The following is a 22,186-nucleotide window of genomic DNA, read 5'->3' as shown; positions in this document are numbered from 1 at the left end:
CATAGTGGAGCACGCTCCTGATTGGCTTTTGTATGTGTCCGCGCTCTGTCGACAGAAATTGTTGGTAAATCTCTTCCGACTGTTACTTTTGTTGACAGAGCACTGCAGTGTAACCATAGCTGAAGAAGCAACGAGGGTCCTGTGGCATCTTATAGACAAACAGAAACGTATGAGCATAAGCTTTCATGGGCAAAGACCCACTTTGTCACCTGCATCTGATGAAGCGGGCCTTTGCCCACCAAAGCTTACGCTCATACGTTTCTGTTAGTCTGTAAGGTGCCACAGGACCCCTTGTTGCTTTTGCAGATCCAGACTAACACGGCTACCCCTCTGATCATAGCTGAAGAGTACTACAGTTGTGCAGTTGGAATCAACACATCTAAGACTGATTATTAGGCCGTCCACACAAAGGGAGGTCAATAGGAGAAACTCAAATAAGTAGTACCAGGGTCAACTGTTGAACCCTGATCATTCGATTTTGTGTGTCCCTACTAGGCATGCTAAATCAAACCCCGGAAGAAGGACCCTGATTGGGTCAAACTTCCAGTAAACATAGATATGCCCTGAGGCATACTTTTTCTTTTAAACTGTGAGAATAATTAACTGTTTTGAACCCAGGGTCATGGTGGGTTCTCCATCGCTGATCTTTTTTTTTTTTTTAAATCAAGATTTAAACATTTTGCTCCAGAAATAATTTTGGTGGATTTCTATGGCTTGTGCTCTACCTGACGTCATGTGAGTTGACCACAGTGATCCCTTCTGGCCTTGAAATCTGTGGTGGCGCACACGTCCATCAGTAATAACATAAAATATACTACTAATTCAACTTTTATCCGTTGAATTATTTCTGGTACATTAGCTTTGCCTTGTGATGGACTGGACTCTCAATTGGACACATCTGTCCAATTTATTCAACTATATTTTCAATAATAAAAACAGTTCATGAATTGGCTGTGTAACCTAATTCATTTTTAACATTTACAAAAAGCAATCACTTAGAATTTCCCTCATTTTTGTTGATTTGCTTTTGTTGTTTTTATGTACTGAAATCATGTGCATGAGGTTAATTTGAAAAACCGAATAAAACCATCACTGAAAGTTATTTGCTTACGATTGAAAAAGAGCCATTGTGCTCTCTTGCGTAAACAATGGATTAAGGGAAAAAAGCAAATGAGTAGTATTTACTTATGGGACCTGAATGACTTCATTTGAAGCCATTCCATTCTCTCAGGTAAACATGTAAAGAGAGTCACAAAATCAAGGATTATCCCAGGCAACATCAGTCCAGATCCTTGGAGGCTGCCTCATTTATTGAACAATTAGATAATTAGTGCTTGAATCTAGTAAGATTGTAGGATCAGGCCCCTAATTTGCACACTATGTAATAAACATCCTTAACAGGTGGTAAGAGGAAAAAAAATGGAAAAATACTTTGATAAAAGGTTCATATGAAAATCTTTTTAACTGTCATTTGTGCATGTGCATAAAATATTGCATGGTATACTTGATTTTAAATTTTGGATCAAATCCATTTTTGAGTATGCAACAAGAAATTTTTAAATTTCTATTTTAACAGCTTTTAAGATCAGAAATAACTTACTTTAAGAACAACTAAATTAGCTTCTAGAACTTGGCTAGCTGCTTTTACCTCAGAGCTATGGTAATTATAGCTTTTTGGGAAAATGTAGATTTTAATTAGAGGAGGGGGAAAAACCAAAAAGATAGCTAATATGGCTTTAACTATAGAGGAATGAATGGTGCTGTTGAATTATGTAGGAATACACAAGGCAGAATAAACTGTCTGAGGACAATCAAGAATAGCGTAAGTTTAGAGCCTGATCCAGAGCCTATTTAAATAAATGGAAAAAGTCCCATTGCCTTCACAGGGCTTTGGATCAGGTCCTTCAGCCCCAGAGGTGGTGGGTTAGGTATTGTTTTCCCTGAAGCTTGCTGTACTTGTGGTTTTAAAATAATTTAGGTTAACACCCATACATGGGCTGCTTGGCAGGAGTGCTTGAGGAAAAATGCTTCAAAAACCAGTTAGTCAAAACCAATTTTTAATGTTGCATTGTTTCTGGCCTAGCACAGGTGGTAGCATTCCTCTGTTTTTATTTTGTTTGATGGATGACCTGTAATGACAAAAGGCTGATTACTAAAATATGTATTACTTTAAAAAATCATAAATTTGTGTTAGGATTACTTTTTCATAGTTAAAGTTAAAAATTAACTAACTGATAATATAAGACCTCACAACAAATATTCTGGCAACAGACTATATTGTTAAGTAAAGGTTAACTTAAATTTATATTGAAAAAGAGCGCCATGCTGAGACGAAGGATAACAGTGTGCTATTGTTATTTTAGTGTATTTATTTACTTTATTTTAAATGCTGTAGGCTATGCTGTTATTGAGAGAGGTCCTTCCAGAAGAGGGTGATGATGGGTCATCTGTTCATAATAATGAAACATCTTACCGCTTGCCATCAATTCTGAATGACAATGGTGAAATAAAGCATACAAAACATGCTCAATGGCTTGACAGCATTGGTACAAGGGAACAAGGTAACTAATGTTAAAAGATCCATGGAAACAAATACATGCAAAGTTATTGTCCTTCTCAGTGTCTGAAAGTATATTTAAAAATATAATAGCAGTGTGCATACAAAACAGTGTATGTTAGTGCAGTTCTGGTGAATTAATAATTTTTTTTCCTCTTACCTTGGGGTAATATAACATTCTCGAATGTCCTCTAGTAGTAATTACTATTTCTGTTCATTTATTTTTAAATGACTATTCTGTAATTATTAGATTTCTATTTTTCTTTTTTAAAATGTGAGCTCTGTGTTAAGGTCCATCGTTTAAAAAACACATTTTGCTATATCAAAGTTTGGCAAGTGTTTACTTTTAAACTCTGATTGGGGAGTAGACTTTTTTCATTTTTGGAAGTGAAAAAATCATGCTAAGAAGAAACCTGCAATAAATTTTTGAAGTTATGAATTGAATATGTTTTTAAAAGTCTGGTTTATATATTTAGCCTCAGAAAATAATGTAATTTGGTCTCTTGCAATGACTAGAAGATGGTAATTTGCTCAGTATGCTTTCAGAGCATTCTTTGTATCAAAGTCTAAACCAGACAGGCAATGAGGATACAGTTCTCTTTACACAGCAAACGTAAACAAACTGATTTAGATCTCCTAAATTCATGCTAGTTTTATCCATTGAGGCAAAAGATACTTTGATTTAAACTAATTAATTTTCCAATATGATTGATTTACACACACACACTCTCTCTCTCTCTCTCTCTCTCGGATAAGTCTGTAGAGTTACAGGTTTGGGGTGTTTTGTTTTGTTTTTAAATCTCATCAGGACTTACATTATTTAAGATATTTGGTTAGCTCACTGCTTTCTCTGTCAGATAAACAGGGACACTGTAGCTTCATATTTGAGTAAAGTTCACAGTAGGCTCCTCTTTTAAGAACTGTAATGGACAGTTTAGATCAATAAATAAGAGATAACAAAAGTGAAAAATTAAAGGGAATAGGGCTTAAAAGAAAACAAACCAGTCTGATCATTGTGGCTTTGAAATGTGTTTTCATTATTGTGTGTTCACATACAGAAGTCACAAGCTGTTGTGAAGATGAGAGCAAGGAGGAAAGCTTGGCAGAAAAGATTCCTATTACAGGTAAAAGTAATGGCTGCATAATAGCCTCAAATACAGTATTCAACTTTATTATATAATCAAAACATTGCATTTCAGTGGTTTGTGGATCCACTAATAGTGAGTAAATTCTGCTACTACATACAGAGCTCAGAGATTAAAAGTAAGATCATAAAGTACACGCTTATGTTAACATAAACCAAGATGGAAAATAGCAGTGCCTATTTAATTCCTTGTAATCATGTTATACATTTAAACCATGTGAATATCCTCTGTCATTTAGCCTTTGAGGTCTTAGTATTGGTGTTACAAAGGTCAGTCTCCATGGGGAAGATCCAGTAATTATATGGCAAACTACAGATGTTTCTGATTTGATTCTTTTCTTTTCTGTAGTAATTGAATGTGTATCATTAGAATAAGAGCAGAAAAAATTGTGCTAGACAGGAAGCTGTGCTTGTGCCTCTGTTATAAAGGCTATCTGGTAATTTAAACTTTATCTAAAAGGTTTATCAAGACGTGCTAAGATCTCCCTCAGTAGATATATTATGCTTATTTAGACAATTTGAAAAAATATAATTACTTTTTTTTCAGTTTTAAGGTATTGATATCATACAGTGATATTCAGGGCAGAACTCAGAATTTGTAATCTTCCAAATGTATTACCTTATTTTATAAAGTGTGGGCTATTTCATTATAAATTCAAATGTTTGGCTCAGTATTTATGCTGGTGTATATTCAATAATATGGAGGCACTGAGGCACACATGTGCAAATACAATATTTGTTTTTCTGGCTTGTGCTTTTCAATATAAGAAGGTATCCTTTTATAAGGAGAACATTTCATCCTTCTGTACAGACTTTTTCATGTTTCTTTTGTCAGCCCTCTTGTATAAAGACTCATTCCTTGTGTTTCAGGGTTTTAACCCCAAAAGTGGTTTGCCTTTATTAAACAGAAAGACTGAAGGCTTAATTTGATCTCATTTCACCTTGTACAGGGGAAAACCATATTTTACTGGTTTTGTGTTTGTGGTTTACCTGTCCTGTATCCATATTTGGCTTTGTTATTTAATGGAATAAATTAACTGAATTTTAGAGGGGAAGAAACAAAACCATTTAGGAACCTAAATCTTTATCCAAATAAAAGTCTAACCTCAAAAGAAGTGTACTTTCAAAATGTGTGGGCACGAGCAGCAGGATTAGTTAAACCTACTAGGATCCAAATTCTGGGTTTACGGTTTCTCCTCCAAGAGAAGGTGACATCATCTAACATCTAGAATAGTGTAAGGAATGCTTGTCTGAATAATTGCATCACTAATAACTCATTGGAGAGAGCACAGAATGCTGAATTTTGGTCTCAGTAGTTAGAAAACCTTTCTGTTTACTGTTCAGTTCCTTTTCATGTTAAGGTGCATCTGTACCGTAAGATTGTGAGGTCTGAAAGTGTTTCTATACAGTTGATTCTTCTGGGGGTAAAAGGTACCTTCTGAGTACTATTGTATTTAAATGACTCCCGACTGAGGTCCAGTCATGCATAATACTGAACTAAGTTTGCAGTCAAAGTGCTGGCCTCCCACCCTCTTGGGGCTGGAGGTAGGCCAGAGCCTGGGCTGCTGTGCTACATGTGCAGGCCATAGTGCACATGCTTCTTGCTTCAGGCATTAGACAACTACCATCCCTGCCTCCCAACCAGATTTTTCTTATTAAATGTTCTTGTCAAATGTAAACAAAGCACCTATTACTGTTTCTCTGTTTTGTGCAATTACTGAGAAGCTTTACATAATTCTGTTACTGAAATAATGGAAAACTGTTAATACATTGACACCTATGCTTTGATAGTTCATGCTGATTGTCACCTTGCTTTCCACTCCAGTTCTGACATGGTTTCCTCAGCTAGTGTTTGGTCATTGTCTAAGTACACAGGGTAGGTCGTTGGAAAGCTAGATTGCTTCTGTGAGATGTGATGCATCTTCCACTCATCGTGCGCCCAGGCTTCTGTTGGCCTTTATTTCCTGATTCTCCAGTTAGATTTTTAGTAAAGTACCTGTACGTCTTGTTTGTCCGCTTGTCCTTTACATTCTGAGCTTTGTGGCCTTGGAACGTCAAGCCCCCTTGGTGCCGAGACTAGAATTTTCAGTCAGTGGTTTTTATGAAAAATGTTTTTGAGCTGAGACTGATCTTTTTCTTACGGTGCGTCTACACTAGCAAATACATTCGAAATGAGGATCGGGAGACTGAGTTCTTTCGAAGGAAGCTGCGGAGTGTCTACACTGACCCGGCGCTCTTTTGAAATTAACTTCAAAGAACTCCCCCGTTCTTTCGAAGTTGGTCCTCCGCTCCCGGAATGGGAGAAGCGCCCTGTTTTGAAAGACAGTTCGAAAGAGAGCAAGTGTAGACGCGCTGCGGCCCCCTCTTTTGAAAGAGCAGGTCCGCCATGGCTGCAATCAGCTGGCAGGCGGCGGCACCGCTCGCAGCACAAGCAGAGCTCTATGGCTCCAGCGTCCGGCTGCCGTTCAGCACGCAGGGTCCCAGAGGCCCTCAGCCAGGAAGCTGAGAGCGTGCAGGCAACAGGGAGCCCACACTGCCATCCGCAGTGCCCTGGGGAAGCCACAGCACCTCCGGCACCATGGCCAGCTGCCGGGACTCCCGCCCACCCCAGGGGCCATCCAGGGACTGGGGGGAGTCCTTCCAGGAGGGGAGCCAGCCCCCCAAATGTTGGGCCCCCTCCTGGACAGAGGCCGAACTGCAGGACCCTCTTGCCCTCTGGGCAGATGAGGAGGTCCTGCAGCAGACAGGGTCCGGCACCAAAATGCACCCGCCTTCGAGTGCCTCCCCAAGGGCCTCACCGGTTGGGGTCACCCCACCTGGCCTCCGGACCAGGTGAGGTCGAAAGTGAGGGAGCTCCAGCAGGCATACTGTTGGGCTTGGGACATGGCCAGGTGGTCAGGAGCAGCGTCCACCAGCTGCCCCTACTGCTGAGAACTGGACCACCTCCTTGGGCCTAAGGAGGTGGGACCCCCAGCCATGTACCTGGACACCGCCAACCCCCCACCGACCGAGCTGGAGGAGGTGGGGACAGGGACCAAGGGGGAGGACCGGCCCGGACCACTGGTCACCCACAGTCGCCCCCCCCCCCAAGGATCCAGGATACCAGCGGTGATGAGGGCTTGAGCTAGGAGGCCCTCATCATCAATGTGCCCTCGGGCCCATCCAGCCTTGCCCCTTCCAACCGTGCCTTGCCCAATTTCCTGGAGGGACCCACAGGTATGTACCGTACATGCTGGTGGCCGGGGGGAGGGGGCATGCAGTCCCGCCCAGGGTGGCCACAGCCCACCCACAGGGACATAAGCGTCAGGGCACAGGCAGGCGAGCCGGCCCCACCGCCCTGGCCTCCATAGGGCTGACGTGTGGCACCCAGCACCATGCGGGCCGGACAGTACCATGGGCCACCAGGCTGCGGTGGGATTGAGGGAGGCAGAGGAGAGCCAGTGTTCCTGCAACCCAGATGGGGAACCTCAGGTGCGCCCCCCCCACCGTCGCCTGCACCCCCTCATCTGTGCACCCCCCCCCAGCAGTTCCCCTCCATGCCAATCCCACAGTCCCCTGGCCCCTCCCTCCCCCCGAGGAGACTGACCTCGAGACCCTGCTCCCTCCCCACCTACCCTGGTTAGCCTCATCCGCCTGGCCCACACCCTGCTGGCCAGGTGGAAGCTGAGCCTGGCACAGACATGGGGCGCTCAAGCTGTGCCCCTACCTCCCTGTGCCACCAGCCCCAGCAGGGCCCCGGGACACATGGAGGAAGGGATGGGTGCGGGTGACGGGGCTCCCTGCCATCGAGCCCCTTGGAGAGGTGAGGCCCCCCCCACCCCGGCCACCTTCCCTGCTCCCATTTAAGGTTCTCCCTTTTCACCCTCTTTTCTCCCATGTAAATAGTTCTCTGCACTTACCCTCCCCCCACACAGGTATAGAAAATGAGGGGCACAGTTCTTGCATAAATAGTTTTTTTTTTTTTATGGTTTAACCTGTGTCCCCCATGCATGGGTGCTGATGGGTGTGCATGGGTGGGGGGCTGTGGGTGTGGGGGGAGTGTGCAGGGTGGGGTCGGTTACCATGGTCCCCGCTCAAAGGCCTGGTGCAGGGCCTCCCTTACAAGCACCCTGTCTTGCTGTGCCTGGTGGCGGGGGGGTAGCAGGGGGCTGTTCGTACCTGCACCCTGCCTCAGCGGCCCACCTCTGCATATAGGGCTCATGTTTTGCCTCCCCCAGTTTATGGAGGGTGCAGCAGGCCCTGACCAGCGCTGGGACATTGGGGAGGTCCACCTCCAGCCTGGTGTAGAGGCATCTAAAACGCCCCTTGAGGCAGCCGAACACCTGCTCATCAGTGTTCCGGGCACAGTTCAGCCGCTCGTTAAAAAGGTCCTGGCTTGGCTGGGTGTGCCCGGTGTATGGCCACATCAGCCAGGCTTGCAGGGGGGAGGTCACATCCGCCACGATGCAGGGCGACATCGTCGTGTCCCTGATGGGGTGCTCCCGCCGGAGGATGAAGGTCCCCTCAGCCATACAATGTCCCAGCCCTGAGTTCCTGAAGACCCTTGCGTTGTGGGCGTGGCCAGCCCAGCCCATGTAGATGTCCTGGAACTGGCTGTTAGCATCGATCAGGGCCTGCAGGACCACCGTGTGGTAGCTCTTGTGATTCACTTAGGCCCTGCAGCTGTGCTCCAGGGCCCGGATGGCGATTGTGGGTGCCATCCAGGGCCCCAATGCAGTCGGGGAAGCCCAGCTCCTGGAATCCCTGGATGGCATCATCCAGGTCCCCGATGTGCACCAGCTGCCTCAGGAGCACCTTGTTGATCGCCTGGACAACCTACAGGGCATAGCAGGGGTGCGCTCATGAGTGTGGGGTGGGGTGCAGCTTGCCTGACCGTTCCTGTCCCCATGCCCGCCCATGCCAGTCCCCATCCCCGACCCTGGCCCTGGGGTGCCCACCCTTCTCCTGACGGTGCCTGTTGCCAGGTTGCCCCTTGCCCCCAGCATGCAGTCTAGGTGTGAGCTGGGAACAGCTTACCTCGATGAGGACAGCCCCAGTGGTGGCTTTGCCCACCCTGAACTGGTGGCTGGCGGATCAGTAACTGCCTGGGGTGGCCAGCTTCCCTAGGGCGATGGCCACCCTTTTGTGCAGGGGGACCACCGGCCTCAGGTGTGTGTTCTGGTGCTGGAGGACTGGGGCGAGCCCAGTGGCTCAGCTCCAGCAATGTCCCCTTGATCATCCTGAAGTTCTGTAGCCACCGGTCGTCGCCCCAGTCCTCCAGTACTGGCTGGTCCCACCAGTTGCTGCTTGTGGGGAAGCTCCCAGGCAGTGGATGACCTGGGGGACCGGCTGGGGATGTTGCACCCAGAGGGTGGCTATTATGGTGGCCACCCAGAGCCGTTGTAGCACCGCAGCCAGAACCACGGCCCGGGTGTTGGCCATGGCTGCGATGGAGGGGGGGTGCTGCTTGGTGTCCGTGGGGGCCTGGGATGCCACATTCACTGTCTCGCGCGTGCTGCCTGGGGACAGGGTTGCTGGCCCTCGGAGTGTGCAAGCTGAGGTACGGAGGGGAGGGGGCTTTAAGGGGACAGTGAGTGGCAGCCCTGGAAGGGCTCATCCGCCATGCGACCCTGCCTGTGGCGCTTCCTGTTCCTGCTTTTTTGAAAGAGCACCCTGGCGTGTGTGGACGCTTTTCTTTCGAAATTGTGCTGGGGGACTTTCGAAAGAATGGACTGAACCTTCAGTCCCTGCTGGTGTGCGTAGACGCTCCGTTTCCAAAGAGCATCTTTAAATGTTCTCTTTCAAAAGACGTTCTTTCGAAACAGACCTGTAGTGTAGACGCAGACTTACTGTTTCATGGCTTTGATACTTTCTGACAGTTTTGCTGTACTGTGTATACTGAGTTTAATGCATCCAAATTCTGTTTTCAACACTCAATGCGCCCCTTTCTAATGGGAACTCATGGCAATGTGGTGGTGTATTGAGACCTGAAAAGCACTTGAGACTGTGTGGAATCATTGTAGTTCTTGATGTTTTTTTCTCCGTTACTGCTAATGTTGAGTGGAAGGGCTTCAGCTTGTTGTTTGTGAAGTCTGTGTTGAAACTTCTTGGATACGTGACAAAGCTCCTTGGCTGTTTTTTTTTTTTTTTTATTTCTCATGTTCTATGTGTCGTCCAGAACACTTCCTTCAACCTCGACACCTGTGAGGGAGTACTGTGGCTTCAGGAAGATGAGTGGGACTGCAACATATGCTGTCTTGGAGTCTAGCATGATGTGTATGGGTGCTAGGTGTCACCCAGAGACAAGTTAGTTTTCAAGTGGAGCATTTTAAGCCTCCCCTTGTGGTAACCTGAAAGTGCTTCAGAGGATTCCTCTTCGAAACGGAGACCTCAGGTCTTCTGTGCTGAATAATTGGACCCAACTTCTAAGATCAACAGATCCATTTAAAATATCCACACTGAATCTGAGATCTCCTGTGTGTGTAAGTACCTTGATACCATGAGCACATTGCCACATGAGGGTGCCGGTGCTGAGCTCTGATTCAGTTCATGAAACATCAGTTCCATGGAAGTCCAAACACAGAAGACACCAAGTAGGAGACAGACATGTTCTGAGGCATCACTGTAGAAGCTCTGTACTCCTCCCAGCTCCAGACTGGAGCTTCAGGATGCTCCTCTACAAGCTGGTATAGCAATTGGAAACCAAGTTATGGAGTCTTGATGATAGCTTGTTGAGTAAACCATTAAGTCTTTTAGGTTCTGTAGTTTCATATGTCAGAAACAATAATACCCCTTTAGTACCATGAGAATGCCATGGTTTACTATTCCACAGCTACTACCAAGCCTGTGGGATCAAAGGGCAGATCGAGCTAAGAAGGAGAGTGTTGATCTGTCTTGGCAAAAGAACTAAAATCAAATGTTGATGGGAATGTTGGTCATCGGAACTGCTTCTCTGGGAACATTGAGAAAAATTTGGGGGCCTGATACACCATGTTTACTGGGGCCCCACTGACTCCCATTTCTCACCTATTATACAGCAAGCTTTGACTGATGAATTAAATAAGACAGAGATTTGGGTGGGCCTGATACAATTCTCTCCTTCCCACACTGCTAGTCAGAGCTGGCTGCTTACTTAGGATTAGATGTCTGAAAGTATACGTTGGTTGGAAAGATTCCATGGCAATCAAGTGATCCATCCCCCATCATTCAGTTGCAACCTCTAGTAGTCAGAAATTTAGGGGCACCCAGAGCATGGGTTTGTATCCCTGAGCATCTAGGCTAAGAGCCCTTTATGGACCTATCTATTTTCAAGGAACTTAGATAATTTTTTTAACTCATTTATGCTTTGCCGGAGATGCTTTGAAGACCAAAAGAGTTGTACAGATTGATTGTGCATTGTGTGAAGTAGCACTTCCTTATCTGATGAAGCGGGTCTTTGCCCACGAAAGCTTATGCTCCAAAATATGTTAGTCTATCAGGTGCCACGGGACTTCTTGTTGTTCTTGAAGATACAGACTAACATAGCTACCTTTCTGATACACTTCCGTATGTTTGTTTTAAATCTCCTGCCTAATAATTTCATTGGATGGCCCCTGATTCTTGTTTTATGTGTACTGGAAACACTTCCTTATTTACTTTATCCACACTATTCATGATTTTGTAGACCCTTATCGCGTCCCCCCTCACTCATCTCTTTTCCAAGCTGAATAGTCCCAGTCATTTTTAATCTGTTCCATACGCTTCATCATTTTGTTGCCATTCTCTGAAGCATTTCCAAATCAATCATGCCTTTTTTGAGATGGGGTGATCAGAGCTCCCAACACTATTCAAGGTGTGGGCATACTATGGATTTATGTAGTGACAGTATGATATTTACTGTCTTATCATCACTTCCTGGTATTCTACTAACTTCTTTGAGTACTTCTGCTCACTGAATGAATGTTTTCTGAAAACTATCAATGAGGACTCCAAAATCTTTCTTGAGTATAACAATTTAAACACCATCATCTGATGAAGCAGGTCTTTGCCCTCGAAAGCTTATGCTCCAAAATATCTGTTAGTTTATAAGCTGCCACAAGACTTTTTGATGTAATTTAAACACCATCGTTATATATAGTTGGGATTGTTTTCCAATATGCATCGCTTTGCATTTCTCAGCCCAGTTTTGTGAGATTACTTTGTAATTCTTTGCAGTCTATTTTGGACTTTGAAAGATTAGGTTGAACTCGCTGTTTAGAAAGCAATAGAGACTAAGTCACTTAGCATTCTCTGGGCTCAGAATGTCCCCTTCCTTCTCCTATGCACAAAGGAAAAGTCACCTGCCAAGATAATGTCACCATTCAGAAGCGTCTATTACCTTCAGGTTCCTTTTCAGGACCTTTTGCTCAAGACCAGCTGCAGAAGCCAAAATGGACTAAGCCCTCTTTCTCAAGGCTCCAGCATAGCAAAAGGTTTTTCAAGGGCTCCAGTAGGCTATTCTCAGTAACCTGATAGCTAGAACCTCCATTTCAGAAGGAGGCTTCAATCTATCTCCCTCTGATGACCGCAGTTATTTTGGATGACTTTCACTTCCTATCCTGGAAGACTATTGTCCACCTGTCTGGAAGTGATGCTGCATGAAATCAAGTATCTGCAGACAGAGAGAGCAAGAGAGCCCGTAGCAAGCCATGTAGAAGATGTGAGCAATTCACCTGCTCCTCAGTAAAAGTAGAAGTGGGCACTTTAAACGCTCCCAGAAAGGAGAAAATGGTAGGTTTTACATGGATGATCATTTTCCTGAGAGCCTTTGCTTAAGATCAAAGAGAGCTAAGTTATAATACCTTTATGCTGAGGACCTCCTTACCCCACTTGAGCTGCATCTACACTGGACCATCCCTTTCGAAAGGGGCATGTTAGTGAGGGAGTTCAGAGGATGCTAATGAGGCACTGACATGAATACCCATGTAGCCAGAGGCCTTTCGAAAGGACCCCCCTGGCTTCGAAAGCCCCTTCTTCCTAAAACCAAATAGGAACTCCCTCATTAACATGCCCCTTTCAAAAGGGGAGGGCCAGTGTAGATGCAGCCTTGGACTTCAGAAGGACTGCTTATGGTATAAGGTACTGTATAGCACGAGCAAATGAATCAGTTTGGTCCAGAATGAATAAACTTTAGTGCCTGATAGGGTATGTGTACGTTATATGCTGCAGATCACTCATAGCAGACGACTTGGGCTCACTGGGGCTAAAATGTACAGTCTGCACATTCTGTCTGTCTGGAGCCTCAACACTAAAACCCTGTAATCAGGGGATCTTGGAGCCTGGGCACCAGCACAAGTTCTACATTCTTGTAGGTTTTAGCCCTGCAACCCATGCTGTCTAGTCTCAGAGGTTTGGTGTTGCAGGTTTTTTATTCAGTGTAAACATACCTGTAGTAACTGATTCACATGGTATCAGATTGTACAAAGATAAAGTGGTGAATGGTATGGATTCACCCTTCAGTCTAGTTTCATTCCTAAAGATTTTCACCTGAGAGGGCTTATCAAACATAAGCGTCGTACTTTTTGACTGTTTTATGATGCATACGTGATTTAAAATATAAAGAATATTACATCTGTGCTTGGTTTTCCTAAGGACTGCTCACAGGCCTCACTTGCAGCTGTCAGCCAGCTCCACTCCTAATAGAAGGGTCATTTTAACAAAGATCGCTTCTTTCCCAACAGTTTGAGGGTACCTTTGAGTTAAACAGATACTAACGAAGATGAGGTGGAGTACCAATTACTTTCTTATTCCAGTCACCAGGTGTTGCTTGTTGGCATCTTAAATGTCATAATCCTTCCGTTCTCCAAATATATTTAGTCTTTCTGGTGGGGAAGGAGTGAAAAAGACCTGAACTTCTAATATAAGAATAGGTAGAAAAAATATTTTTGGGCCTTCTTTGTACATTCTAAAGAGAAAATGGCACAAGTCCAATTTTCTTTTGCTTTTCAGGTTGCTTTTAATGAGCCAATCATCCTGCCAACTCCCCCCTCCCCCCAACACCCCCATGCCTTCACATCCTTTCTGGTGAGATCCTTCTTTGAACGTGAAGATAAAAGGTTCTTGAGGTTCCAGTTCGAGTGGACTAATAAAGGCTTCCCAACTTTTTGTTTCATTTGATGTCATTTCATTAGGAACTGTTGTAATGGAACGGAATGGTTTATCTGCAAATGACTGCTGATTGCTTTCCCCCCCCACCTCCTTTTTCTAACCTGTTGTGCTCTGGTAATCCTGCACTGGGAAGGTGAGGTCACTTAGACAAGTTTTGGCTGGTATCTGCAGGGATGTTTTGATGCAGAATGTATGCAAGATGTGGTTCTTTCTATGTATGTTTTGAGAAACACAAAGTATGAGCGTAGTTTTGACATCTAGACAGAAAAGCCTGTTAGATTTTTTTTTTCAGTCTACTTCCAAGTGACGGTTTTTTTTTTTCCTCTAGGGATTTTTTTTTTTTTGAATTGGCCAACCTTTGAAAATGCATGCTTTTGTGAGAGCATGTCCTTTAAGCTTGGTCAGTTTGTTTCTTGTTAGGATTAGAGGTATCTTATGTCTCTCTTCATTAAAATAAAAAACCCAAACAAATACTTTCATGTTTCTCTATTGGGCACTGGCCTGCTTTTTGGACACTGCTGAAGTGTCTTAATGCTGAGGTTTCCTTCAGCATCATATTCTCCAGAGAGTGAATCCTGTGATTATGGTGTCTTTTAAAAAAGAGGACATTATTTTCTTCTAACTTTGCTCCTTTGAAAGTATCACATAAGATTTTTTGTGTGGACCCATTTCCCATCAGGGTTTTTTTAAAATTATTTTTCACTGTGTGCATGCATGCTTGTCTTTACATTGAGAGAGTTTAGTGTTTGTAAAAGGGTAATGGATTGAAAACACTCTAAGTGTTCCCCACAAAATAGCACAAATAGCAGCTGAACGCACCGAGGAGCACAGTTCTACCAGGTTTAGGGGAGTTAGTCTGTAGAGATTTAATCCTTGACAGTGCTTTTGAGAAGTAGAAAAATATGACAATCACAGTCAGTTCTGGTGATTATTTAGATTGTAAGTTGCACTGATGGTGATTCTTTTATTTTATTTGTATAGCACCTAGGACAACGAAAGCCTAATCAGGATTGACTCCTAGTGCTACTGCAATATAAAATAACAATTATAATATTTATATTCTAGATAAGTGGTTCCCAACCTTTTCACTAGTGTAGACCCTCAGACCATTCTGGTCCCGTCAAAGCCAATTCTAGCTGCTGTGTACACCTCCTTCAATGAAAACGGAAACCGAAACATAGATTTTTGGACAGCAATTAAAAACATTATTGGAAAATATTTAATGTAAAAGTAATAATTGAATGTAACTTTGCAATTTATTTAAAACTTATTTTCTATGATCATTCTTACTTATCTTTTATTTTTTCCATAGATCCCCTGCAGTACATTTGCAGACCTCAGATTGGGAACCACTGTTAGAGATCATTGTGATTTATAATAATGTAGCTAATTAACAAGGTAACTTAACCTCTGACAAAACAATACAGCCTTTCATCTGAAGGGCTGATTAACTTCTGAAGCTAACCTTTTAGATATCAAGTTTGCTAACTGATGGAAAGGATGCAAGGAAGGATAACTGTTACAAAGCTCTGTTGTGAGTGAGGTTTCAATTTTAGGTACCTAAGGAGACGGTGACTGGTGCATGGGCACAGCTTGCTGAAATACCACTGCTTCCCCCACCCCTAATTTTACCTAGTAACAGAGAGGGAGCCGTGCTAGTCTATATACTATCAAAACAAAAAGCAGTCAAGTAGCACTTTAGAGACTAAGAGAATAATTTATTAGGTGAGCTTTCTGTCCCACGAAAGCTCACCTAATAAATTATTTGGTTAGTCTTTAAAGTGCTACTTGACTGCTTTTTTGTTCTAATTTTACCTGTGATTTTATGTAGATTTAGTTAATGTTATTGCACAGTAATGTGTTAATCCTTTTCCCCACTCCGCCCCACCCTTTTGCTGAGGTTATTTACGGTTTTATAAGTATGAGTGAAGGTCGGGGAGCATGTGTTCTGCTGATTTTTTGTGTTGACTTGTGCAGACACTCAACGAGAGTGTGTGCTGTGGTGACGGACTATGTGTTTGGGGTTATTGTGTGTGGTGGTGTGTGGCTGGTTGCGTTGATTTGGGGAGCTTGTGCTAGAAGATTTTGTGTTGATTTGCAAGGGTGTTGAACTTTAGCTGTTCCCCATACCAAACCCCCGATGTGTATTTGCAGTTGTTGTTGTTTTGCAGTGTCATGTGGGTAATTTTGAAAAGTTAGGGCAGTTTTTTCTTTCCTTCTGGTTCTGATTATGTTGTCCTACAGCTTGTCTACAGTTAGGAGTAGATAGAAGCTCCAGAGATTGATCTCCCGGGGGGGTCGATTTAGCAGGTCTAATAGGGATGCATTAAATTGACCTCTGCTTGCACTCCCCTTGACATCGGTACTTACAGGGTAATGAGGAGTAAGGTGAGTCCCGTCAAGTCCCCTGCAGTGGGGACGCTGTAGTAATTTGAACAAAGTTAGGTCAACTTCAGCAATGCTATTCATGTAGCTGAAGTTGCGTAACTTAGTTTCAGTTTGCCCCCGAGTGTAGACCAGCCTTAAGTATGTGCCTCGGGGACCCGCTTTGTGCAGATCTCCATTTCCCATGTGCAAGAAAAGAGGGGTATGTATCAGCCACTTCTGCAGCAGTATTTTCTTCCTGCCTCCACACACACCACTCTGTGTTGGGAGCAGGAACCTGCATGAAGGGAGGTCGCAAGTAAATTCTGTATTGTGTTGGGCACCAAACACACATCCCATGGCCTTGCTTACAAAACAATTTGGGGAAAATTCCTTGCGGAGAGCCTCAGTTTTCCTCTTCTCCTTTCGTGGATTTTTCTTTTTTGTTTTTGGTCCTATGTATTCAAGTTGTACAATTAAGCACTGAAAAGGCTGGAGAAGCAAAAGTGAATGTGCATCCTTCACGTTGCCCATGAGTGTTTGTGTTTAGTGATGCTCTTTAACTCGGCAGTTGAGTGTTGCCTGAGCTGTACACACATGTAACGCTGAAGGGGGAAAAATATTTTATGGTTTTCAAAATGCATGACACTTCCTAATTAAAGGCAGCATTGCAGTTCATAAGGTAGAATAGTCTTTGTAAAATGTTTGCTTCTGTGGACTTTTGAGTGCTATTCAGCCTAATGTTGTATTAGGATAGCTTTTCGCATTTAATAAGGATATAATTTATTTGAGAGATTTCTGGAGCATGATGATTTTAATGTACCAGAATTAAAGTTTTAGCCTAAAAGAACAGCACAGAATTTGGTTTTATATAGTTTCATACTGCCCCAGACCGTGCTTTACTTACACAAGCTGTTTTACAATGCAGTGCATAAGAACCCTATCAGAATCGCAGTGTCTAATACATTTGCCACTCACCACATGTGGTGAACAGGACGCCGCGGTGTGGAGATTGTTCTTGGAGCCTTTCAATGCGACTCCTCTTAGAGCTGCATGCAAAGAGTGCCATCCATCTATTCTGCGCACGCGCCCCAATGTTTGGTGGGAGGAACATGGGGTGGTAGCGGTAGCGGCTCCAGCCTCTCCAGCAGCCCTGGTGGCTCTGGTGGGCCCGACAGCTTCAGTGGCAGTGGCTTTGGTGAGTCATCAGCATTGATTTAGAATGGAAAGGGGTCGGGGGGGAGCCTGGCTCTGGGGAAGGGAGAAGTGGGGGATCCTGGCTTTGCGAGAGCAGGAGGGCATTTATTTAGAGCTGGGGGGGGGTAGGGGGGTGTGGTGAATATGGAAGGATGACAACCACAAGTGTGGCAATCTTTAAATTCGTATTGGACACCGCTGTATTAGAACAATGACTTTGCTGGAAAATACAACCATCCTTACATGCCTAGCAACATATCGCATGTGGTCTTAGATATGCTGATTTCTTTAGCTAAGGAAATGTGGTTACCAACATTAAGTTTTTTCTAAGAGTCCGTGTTGAATTAAGCCATAGTTCTTACAGGAACACAAAATTGTCTTTTTCTGGCTGTTCTTAAAGACTTGCTCATATAACAGACCACATAACCACCGAATCTCACATTTTCTGCCTTTGCATTGCCTTGGTTAGTGATGTTCCTTCACAACGAAGCAACTACTACTTGTTTTGCAATATACCTTGTCAGGTGAAGATCAAGGCCACATTGTGCTAGCTACTTGTATGCTTCTAGTAAAAGATTCTTTCTTTCCCTAACAGCCTAAAATATGGGCATATGACAAGAGACAGGTGGATTCCGCAAGCAAGCAGAGGGTTAAGACGAAGTATGAGCAAAGTGGTCATGTTTATGTAATAAGTGTCAGTCACAACACACCTACTGCCAAGCACCTGTCAAATGTTTTGTAAGCATCACATCAGAGATGCGTTTTATGGAAGGATTAGAAGGAAGATAATGTTGTGGATTTAGATTAAGACTCAGATCTTAAAGGGCCTCCTCAATTTGTAAGGGGTGAGGTATGGTGCAAGAAAATAGGAAGATACTTGAGGAAAACATCACGGACTATGAAAGTGGGCAATAGTGGGGCAAAAGCCAGGATTGATGGCACAATATTATATGAGAATTGAAAAAGTAGAGCAGAGCCAAGCTACAAAGGGCCTTAAGGGTGAAGGACAAGGCGTTTGTGTTTGGAGTGGAGAAAAGGAAGCCAGTAACGTGATGCAAAGAATGGGTGAAGGGTTTGGTGAGGGTGGTCAGATTGCAAGTGTTGATGCTAGAGCAGTGCTGATGGCAGTAGTTGAGATATTCAAGGCCTGGACTTGGGTTTTAACAGCATGGTCAGAAAAGTCAGTTTGGAATTTTTAAAAGACTGTGCAGAAAGATGGAGCCGCAAAGACATGTGGTGTGTATGTGTGGTAAGTGTTTAAAAAAAATCCATATGAGAAGCCTAAGTGACAAGGAGAGGGGAGGAGATGAAAGGAAAACAAGGGCTCATTTTTGATTGTGTAAAACTTCAGTTGATGGCTGGACATTATGATAGATGTTACAGACTGTCTGAAATGAGTTTGAAGGCAGAGTCACAAAAGTCCCTCTCTCCTCCCTGGTTTTCCCTTGGCATTTAAAAAGTTCCTTTGAACCTTCGAAGTTGTTGGCCTTTCTTCAGGAAATTTTGAGCCTGAAATGAGAGAGAATCTGTCTAGTATTCCATCCTTCCCTAGCACTCCTATCAAATCTTGTAAGACTGTCCAAAAAATGTTTACCCTGATTTGTAGTGCTCTCTGACATGTGGTGGTGGTGGTGATGGTAAACTTATGCCCATCCAGAAGTGAAGGCCTTTCTGAGAAAGGGCCAAGATTTGAGCTGCGCATGGTTCTGTTCTAATTTTCAGCCCCGCCTACCATAGGTGCTCACATAAATCTGAAAGTCAGGGCTCTGCTTTGGCCACTAAATATCAGAATGACATAATTACACCTTTCTAGGACTGCCGCCTTATTCTGCTGAATCTCAGCTTTCATGTGTAAAACAAAATGAAAGGCAGTCTCTAACTATCATGGTTGCAAAGAATACTTCAAAAAAGCGAGCCTAGTATAACTGCAGCCAGGATCTCTGAGTTTGCAGAGAATGTGCAACATTATTTTCTGAGACGTATCAACGTCCCCTGTTGTTTCAGTAAGATGTTAGCTCAGATGTCCAGTGACATTAACAATGTCCTCCTCCCTGAAAGAAAGGAGAGAAGGACATCACAGATCCGCACCATTTACTGTATTTTGGTGCTACAGTTGGAGTAGCATTTTGAGATCCCTCCACTTATTCCCCCACCCGTGCCCACAAGTGAAGGAGCCTAGCAGAGCCCGTACGTTTGACACAGTATCAAATGATCTTATCAGTAAACTAGGGAAATGCAACCTAGATGGGGCTACTCTCAGGTGGGTGTGTAACTGATTGGACAACCATTCGCAGAGTAGTTATTAGCGGTTCACAGCCAGGCTGGAAGGGAATAACAAGTGAGGTTCTGCAAGAGCCAGTTCTGTTCTATGTTTTCCTAAATGATTTTGATAATGGCATAGAGAGTACACTTATCACGTTTGCAGTTGGGAGGGGTTGCAAATGCTTTGGCGGATAGAGTCGGAATTCAAAAAGATCTGGACAAAGTGGAGAAATGGTCTGAGGCATATAGGATGAAATTCAATTAGGACAACTGGAAAGTACTGTGCTTAGGCAGGAACAGTCAGTTTCACACAGACAAAAATGAGAAGGGACTCCTAAGGAAGAAGTACTTCAGGAAGGAATCTAGGGGTCATAGTGGACCACAGGCTGAGTATGAGTCAACAGTGTAATGCTGTTGCCAAAAAAAAATCATGATTCTGGGAAGCATTAACGGGGGTGTTGTGAGCAAGACATGAGAAGTGATTCTGCTCTGATCAGGCCTCAGCTGGAGTATTGTGTCCATTCTGGGCCCCACATTTAAGGAAACTTGTGGAGAAATTGGAGGAGTTCCAGAGAAGAGCAACTAAAATGAGTAAAAGTCTAGAAAAATTACCTATGAGAGAAGATGAAAAGAATTGGCTTTGTTTAGTTTGGAAAAAAGAAGGCTGAGGGGGGACGTAGTAGCAGCTTTCAAGGACCTAAAAGGGTGATACAAGAAAGACGGAGAAAAATTATTCTCCTTACCCTCTGATGGTAGGACAAGCAGCAATGGGCTTAAATTGCAACAAAGAAAGTTTAGATTGGACATTTGGAAAAATTTCCTAACAGTCAGGGTGATTAAATACTGAAATAAATTGCCTACGGTGCTTGTAGAATTTCCACCACTGGTATTATTTAAGAACAGATTAGATAAATGTCTAGCAGGGATGATATAGATGATGATTGATCCTGCTGTGAGGGCAGGGAACTAGACATGAGGACATCTTGCAGTCCTTCCAGTTTTAGTATTCTGAGATTCTGTGGGTACATCCACGCCATACTGGTGGGGAGTCAAGATCAAGGAGCTCAGAGGGCACACCCAAAAGTATTTTGTGCAGGTGTTCAGTCTATTCATTCACGAGGGTGGAATGGGGAGAGCACTGCATTTTATTTCCCTCTAGAATCCCTGTTGAAAATATGCCTCATTTATTCTTATAAAAAGTTGTGCCTATGTTGTTTATTGCTTGTGCATATTTGCTGACTCTAAAAGTCCATAAGATCGTATTTTTAATTTTTTTAAGAAAAAGCCAATCTTCAATTGGATTTTATCCTATGCCCTTTAGAAGGGTCTAAGTGGAATCATTGTCTAACTTTTCAAATTGAATTAAAACTGTTGAAGTACTTAAGTGCTCAAAGACAGACATAAATAAACAACTTAACATTATAAAGCTCTCAAAAATAAAAGCCCGTGTTTACTTGATGCGTGCCAGTCTTGATTTCCAGTACTACTGCCTGCAGTGCTAGCTGCTTTCACGCTCTTCTCCAGGAGCTCTTCTTTTGATCTCCCATGGGTACATGTGCTTCTGTGTGTGTTCCTCGCTGTTTCCCTCACAGCAAAGTTTCTTTTCGTATCACCAGCTCTTTGGAAAGTGGTCAGACTTCTCTCCATGAAGTGGCATACTACTGCTATGAGAACTCCTAGACTTTACCTTCTCTCATCTTCCCCTGGGAGTTTAAGATTATTTTTTCAGCTTCTTTGTGTCACACACTGTGAAGAGGGTTTGTGTATCTTCAATCTGTTAAGAGTTGTATGCCTGGTTCAGGTTATGGAAACTGTGTCTGATTATGAAATGCACGTGTATGGGGGAACTGGTGAGACTTAGAAATTATATTTCATTCCTTTGGTGACAGAATGAAGTTGGAAAGAGTTAGTGTTTATATTTTGGTTTTCATTTGTATCTCCAAATAATGTTTAGTGCTTGAATCTCATTTACATCAGATCCTCTTTCCATCTCTTTACACTCTAAAGGCTTCAAGTGAGTATACCATAACTTGAGACTCAAGCCATGTAATTTAGGAATATTTAAGAAAAGGCATGATTAATTTAATCAGTTGGAACTAAACTGGCATACAATTCGTAGTCATTGCCACACAGAGGGGAAATAAGAGGCTTGTAGAAAAAAGCAAAGCATTAAAAGAACCTTAAAATGCATATTTATTGTGTGTTTAAGTCACAACATTAAGTATTTTATAGAATTTTTGAGTGGGAGCAAGAATGACATAGAACAAAAGAGAGATTTGTAGTCGTCTGAAAATAATCCAAATGTAAGAGGAAGGCAAATGGAAATGTACAAAATACCCAGTAAACTAAGTAAACAAGACTTCAGGAAAAGGGAAAATAAAACAGTTGAGAAACCAGTGAGGTTTTGCTTAGGTTGACATAATGCTGCAATATAGTCATTGGAACAGGATCTCAGTACCCCAAAGTCTGTTTTTCTAAAATTAGTTAAAACACACAAAAATCCACTAATCATGTGTTGTGATTTCTACCAATCAATAACTGTCTGACTCTTCAAGGGA

The 22,186-nt window shown here is 43.3% G+C and overlaps 1 protein-coding gene across 2 annotated transcripts in view; it reads left to right on the top strand.

The window, feature by feature from the left end:
• KIZ (kizuna centrosomal protein) overlaps positions 1 to 22,186 on the top strand; it is an 86,417-nt gene that overhangs the window by 49,130 nt on the left and 15,101 nt on the right. For both annotated transcript variants that reach the window (XM_074988436.1, XM_074988435.1), the window contains 2 exons: positions 2,396 to 2,561; positions 3,616 to 3,681. In XM_074988436.1, the coding sequence (XP_074844537.1) occupies positions 2,396 to 2,561; positions 3,616 to 3,681 (232 nt within the window). The remainder of the gene's footprint in view (positions 1 to 2,395; positions 2,562 to 3,615; positions 3,682 to 22,186) is intronic.

This window comes from Carettochelys insculpta, chromosome 3, assembly GCF_033958435.1.
Source record: "Carettochelys insculpta isolate YL-2023 chromosome 3, ASM3395843v1, whole genome shotgun sequence".
NCBI classification, from domain to species: domain Eukaryota; kingdom Metazoa; phylum Chordata; order Testudines; family Carettochelyidae; genus Carettochelys; species Carettochelys insculpta.
Note: the sequence above shows the minus strand (reverse complement) of the source record. Positions and strands in the feature narration are given on the sequence as shown.